This window comes from Sorex fumeus, unplaced genomic scaffold (genome assembly GCF_029834395.1).
Source record: "Sorex fumeus unplaced genomic scaffold, SorFum_2.1 ptg000030l, whole genome shotgun sequence".
NCBI classification, from domain to species: domain Eukaryota; kingdom Metazoa; phylum Chordata; class Mammalia; order Eulipotyphla; family Soricidae; genus Sorex; species Sorex fumeus.
In genome coordinates, this window is record NW_026606087.1 from 15,809,993 (window position 1) to 15,815,992 (window position 6,000).

General features: G+C 54.9%; 1 protein-coding gene across 1 annotated transcript; it reads right to left on the reverse strand.

The window, feature by feature from the left end:
- Positions 1-4,845: 4,845 nt before the first annotated feature.
- On the reverse strand, positions 4,846-5,790 carry LOC130025366 (olfactory receptor 52B4-like). Its single transcript, XM_056116323.1, has one exon. It carries the CDS (start codon positions 5,788-5,790, stop codon positions 4,846-4,848), a length of 945 nt encoding a protein of 314 aa, XP_055972298.1.
- Positions 5,791-6,000: the final 210 nt, after the last annotated feature.

Consider the following 6,000-nt stretch of genomic DNA (forward strand, 5'->3'; position numbering starts at 1 on the left):
TCTGTGCTAAGTCCTTGTGCCTCCGGGGCCGTGGCCGTGCCGGAGAGCCGCTCGTGGGGGGCAGCTGGCGACCCCGGTGGGGCGTGGGGGACGGCCCACAAAGCCCCCCTTCCCATGAGGTCCCCGCTGCTCCCCCCCCGAGCCCGGCTCAAACCCGCTTTCCACAAGGCTCCCGTGCGGCCGCCATCTTTCTTTCCAGAGAGGAGCGGGCGGGCTGGTCAACGCCCTTCCCCCTCCGGGCAGGCTTGGTGGCGCGGATCAACACAAGTCCATTTGCTTTTCTGCTCCAAGCGGCTGGTTCTCTGTGCTAAGTCCTTGTGCCTCCGGGGCCGTGGCCGTGCCGGAGAGCCGCTCGTGGGGGGCAGCTGGCGACCCCGGTGGGGCGTGGGGGACGGCCCACAAAGCCCCCCTTCCCATGAGGTCCCCGCTGCTCCCCCCCCGAGCCCGGCTCAAACCCGCTTTCCACAAGGCTCCCGTGCGGCCGCCATCTTTCTTTCCAGAGAGGAGCGGGCGGGCTGGTCAACGCCCTTCCCCCTCCGGGCAGGCTTGGTGGCGCGGATCAACACAAGTCCATTTGCTTTTCTGCTCCAAGCGGCTGGTTCTCTGTGCTAAGTCCTTGTGCCTCCGGGGCCGTGGCCGTGCCGGAGAGCCGCTCGTGGGGGGCAGCTGGCGACCCCGGTGGGGCGTGGGGGACGGCCCACAAAGCCCCCCTTCCCATGAGGTCCCCGCTGCTCCCCCCCCGAGCCCGGCTCAAACCCGCTTTCCACAAGGCTCCCGTGCGGCCGCCATCTTTCTTTCCAGAGAGGAGCGGGCAGGCTGGTCAACGCCCTTCCCCCTCCGGGCAGGCTTGGTGGCGCGGATCAACACAAGTCCATTTGCTTTTCTGCTCCAAGCGGCTGGTTCTCTGTGCTAAGTCCTTGTGCCTCCGGGGCCGTGGCCGTGCCGGAGAGCCGCTCGTGGGGGGCAGCTGGCGACCCCGGTGGGGCGTGGGGGACGGCCCACAAAGCCCCCCTTCCCATGAGGTCCCCGCTGCTCCCCCCCCGAGCCCGGCTCAAACCCGCTTTCCACAAGGCTCCCGTGCGGCCGCCATCTTTCTTTCCAGAGAGGAGCGGGCGGGCTGGTCAACGCCCTTCCCCCTCCGGGCAGGCTTGGTGGCGCGGATCAACACAAGTCCTTTTGCTTTTCTGCTCCAAGCGGCTGGTTCTCTGTGCTAAGTCCTTGTGCCTCCGGGGCCGTGGCCGTGCCGGAGAGCCGCTCGTGGGGGGCAGCTGGCGACCCCGGTGGGGCGTGGGGGACGGCCCACAAAGCCCCCCTTCCCATGAGGTCCCCGCTGCTCCCCCCCCCGAGCCCGGCTCAAACCCGCTTTCCACAAGGCTCCCGTGCGGCCGCCATCTTTCTTTCCAGAGAGGAGCGGGCGGGCTGGTCAACGCCCTTCCCCCTCCGGGCAGGCTTGGTGGCGCGGATCAACACAAGTCCATTTGCTTTTCTGCTCCAAGCGGCTGGTTCTCTGTGCTAAGTCCTTGTGCCTCCGGGGCCGTGGCCGTGCCGGAGAGCCGCTCGTGGGGGGCAGCTGGCGACCCCGGTGGGGCGTGGGGGACGGCCCACAAAGCCCCCCCTCCCATGAGGTCCCCGCTGCTCCCCCCCCGAGCCCGGCTCAAACCCGCTTTCCACAAGGCTCCCGTGCGGCCGCCATCTTTCTTTCCAGAGAGGAGCGGGCGGGCTGGTCAACGCCCTTCCCCCTCCGGGCAGGCTTGGTGGCGCGGATCAACACAAGTCCATTTGCTTTTCTGCTCCAAGCGGCTGGTTCTCTGTGCTAAGTCCTTGTGCCTCCGGGGCCGTGGCCGTGCCGGAGAGCCGCTCGTGGGGGGCAGCTGGCGACCCCGGTGGGGCGTGGGGGACGGCCCACAAAGCCCCCCTTCCCATGAGGTCCCCGCTGCTCCCCCCCCGAGCCCGGCTCAAACCCGCTTTCCACAAGGCTCCCGTGCGGCCGCCATCTTTCTTTCCAGAGAGGAGCGGGCGGGCTGGTCAACGCCCTTCCCCCTCCGGGCAGGCTTGGTGGCGCGGATCAACACAAGTCCATTTGCTTTTCTGCTCCAAGCGGCTGGTTCTCTGTGCTAAGTCCTTGTGCCTCCGGGGCCGTGGCCGTGCCGGAGAGCCGCTCGTGGGGGGCAGCTGGCGACCCCAGTGGGGCGTGGGGGACGGCCCACAAAGCCCCCCTTCCCATGAGGTCCCCGCTGCTCCCCCCCCGAGCCCGGCTCAAACCCGCTTTCCACAAGGCTCCCGTGCGGCCGCCATCTTTCTTTCCAGAGAGGAGCGGGCAGGCTGGTCAACGCCCTTCCCCCTCCGGGCAGGCTTGGTGGCGCGGATCAACACAAGTCCATTTGCTTTTCTGCTCCAAGCGGCTGGTTCTCTGTGCTAAGTCCTTGTGCCTCCGGGGCCGTGGCCGTGCCGGAGAGCCGCTCGTGGGGGGCAGCTGGCGACCCCGGTGGGGCGTGGGGGACGGCCCACAAAGCCCCCCTTCCCATGAGGTCCCCGCTGCTCCCCCCCCGAGCCCGGCTCAAACCCGCTTTCCACAAGGCTCCCGTGCGGCCGCCATCTTTCTTTCCAGAGAGGAGCGGGCAGGCTGGTCAACGCCCTTCCCCCTCCGGGCAGGCTTGGTGGTGCGGATCAACACAAGTCCATTTGCTTTTCTGCTCCAAGCGGCTGGTTCTCTGTGCTAAGTCCTTGTGCCTCCGGGGCCGTGGCCGTGCCGGAGAGCCGCTCGTGGGGGGCAGCTGGCGACCCCGGTGGGGCGTGGGGGACGGCCCACAAAGCCCCCCTTCCCATGAGGTCCCCGCTGCTCCCCCCCCGAGCCCGGCTCAAACCCGCTTTCCACAAGGCTCCCGTGCGGCCGCCATCTTTCTTTCCAGAGAGGAGCGGGCAGGCTGGTCAACGCCCTTCCCCCTCCGGGCAGGCTTGGTGGCGCGGATCAACACAAGTCCATTTGCTTTTCTGCTCCAAGCGGCTGGTTCTCTGTGCTAAGTCCTTGTGCCTCCGGGGCCGTGGCCGTGCCGGAGAGCCGCTCGTGGGGGGCAGCTGGCGACCCCGGTGGGGCGTGGGGGACGGCCCACAAAGCCCCCCCTCCCATGAGGTCCCCGCTGCTCCCCCCCCGAGCCCGGCTCAAACCCGCTTTCCCTGCCCGTGAATTCTATTTTATTACTCTCAAAATATTACTTTCCATTTGTTTATATTCAGATTTAAACACTGTTGGACTCATAATACAAAGCCTATCTCTTGGGCAGATCACAAATTTCTGCTCAGTTCTTTTGCCTTTATTTCTTTGGGATGCTGTGACTATGACTTATGCAGGCATCATTTAGGGTCAGTAAGACATGTAATCATAATTCAGATATAAAAATATGTTATAAACTTTATACCATCCTAGCTTCTAGCACTCTAATTACAGAAGAACTACCTTAAATTTTCCATAGTTCTAGTTGGTTTGAAATTCTCTTCTGATTTTTAAATCCCTGCCCTCAGGACAGAAACTGTGAAAAGCAAAGCCTAACCTCCACCACTTTTTCTTCTAAGTCTTGATGTTCTCGTAAATCTTACTATGTATCGAAACACTGGGGTGAGGGATTGTTCATATTTTATACCACTTAAAAATTGTTCTAAAAGAGGGATCATGCAATTTTAAACTTTTTTATTGTATAATTGGAACTCAATTAAATGTCGAACTCGGGTCGGCCATGTTGGCTGCGTGCAAGGCAAATGCCCTACCGCTGTGCCCAATTCGGCTGGAGTGAGAGCACAGAGGTAGGGCGTTCGCCTTATAAGCGGCCAACATGGCTGACCTGAGTTGGATTCCTCCGCCCCTCTCGGAGAGCCCGGCAAGCTACCGAGAGTATCTCGCCCGCACGGCAGAGCCTGGCAAGCTCCCCATGACGTATTCGATATGCCAAACACAGTAACAACAAAGTCTCCAGTGGAGACGTTACTGGGCCCGCTCGAGCAAATCAACGATCAACGGGAGGCCCTTTACCTTTACCTTTACCTTAATTAAATGTCAACACCTTTTACTAATATAAAAGAACTATCGGAATGTGACTCCTGTTACCTTGCATATTATATCTTGCTCCATTATCCCACAAGCGCATAATTCACCAATCACCTGGGCCTTACCCAAACATACTAAATTCTTCTTTAGGATCTTTCTTGCATGAACTTTGTGCCTGATATCTTGTTCTAACTCTTCTTTTACATGATTGTTCCTAATTGTGGAATTATTCTTTTGTATATAAGAATATTGAAACAAAAGTATTATCAACCTCAGTCACATCAAATTTTTTCTGGAAAATATAAATCACATAATTCATTTCCAAACCCCCATGACCTGAAAGCATGATAAAAGGGAAATAACTGCAAACTCTAATAATCACTAAGAATATCATTCTGCTAGAATGAAGCAAATAAAGCAATGGCACCATTTGCATATATGTGATTTTCCATAAATATCACAAGATGTCTCAGAGCTATCATAAGATGTTTTAGAGTTAAATTTAGAACAAAATAGCTGGGCAAATTTCCACTCCAGGTCACTGTTGTTTTTAACCTATTCCCAATTAATAGGCATATCAAAAAAGCATGTATGAGTTCAGAAAATGAATCCATGCCATTTCCTGTTCTTTGCAGAAGGTGGTTTGTCCACTCAAACATGGAAAAATTAATTCCAGAAAACACATCGGCAGACTTTCTCCCAAGATAAAAGTCAATGAGCTATTTCCTAATGGTTCAGTTTGCCCCACACACATTCCTCTCCATTATACTTCAGTGGTACCAGAAATTCTGAAAGCTGTGATAAAGTTATTTCTGCTTTGAAAAAAATATATGAACCACTTGCTCTCTGATTTGCTTAGTCTTGATCCCATAAATGATAGGGTTCATCACAGGTGGAACCAGAATAAAAACATTAGCCAACAAGATGTGGGCATGAAGTGGAATGTGACGTCCAAATCTCTGAGCTAGGCTCGTGAACACTGCAGGCCCATAAAAGAGGATAATAATGCAGACATGGGAACCACAAGTGTTAAGAGCTTTTTGGCGAGCATTTTTAGAAGGCATTTGAAAGACAGCAGAGAGAATCATCATATAGGAAACAAAAATTAACAGTATATCTATGATCACAGTGGATATTATGACAAAAAAGCCATACCAGATGTTCACTCGAATGTCATTACAGGCATACCTGGCCAAGCCAATGTGTTCACAAAACGTGTGTGGAATATTATTATTCCGGCAGTAAGTCAACCTTTTTAAAAGAAATATTATAGGAAACATTGTACCAAAACTCCTCAAAAAGATGATCACGCCAATTTTTCCAATCAGTGAGTGTGTCAGAATGGTGGTGTATCTCAGTGGGTAGCAGATGGCAATGTAGCGATCAAAGGCCATCACCAGCAGGATTCCTGACTCAGAGATGAAAATGGAAGAGCATAAAAATACCTGAGTGATGCAACAATTCAGAGAGATCTTCCCAGCTTTGAACCAGAAGATGCCCAAGGCCTGAGGTACTATGCTTGTCGTGAGGACAACATCTGCTCCTGCCAGCATGCAGAGGAAGAGGTACATGGGCTCATGGAGGCTGCGTTTTGTGACGATAATGAAAATGAGCAAATTGTTTCCAAATAAGGATATGACATAGGAAATGAGGAAGGGGATGGAAATCCACTTGTGCTGATCCTCAAGCCCGGGGATGCCCAGCAGGTGGAAGACAGTGTGGCTAAAACCGGTGTGGTTTAAGGAAGTCATACCTGGAAACATTTCAGAGCCTCCTTTCTATTCATACAAGTAGAGGAAAACAAGTTTTCTGTAATATTCTTTGTGAAGGCAGCAAGATCTTTTGGTATATTCCAACTCGCCATCTTGGAACATGCATATATTGAGACACAGACAAAAGTGAAAAGGCATATTTACATGAACTTCCTTGAAGTAGAAATTTTACCACATATTTTCTATTCA

What these genes read in the sequence shown, in the direction of transcription:
- LOC130025366 (XM_056116323.1), bottom strand. Translation starts at nt 5,790, where the DNA reads ATGACTTCCTTAAACCACACCGGTTTTAGCCACACTGTCTTCCACCTG.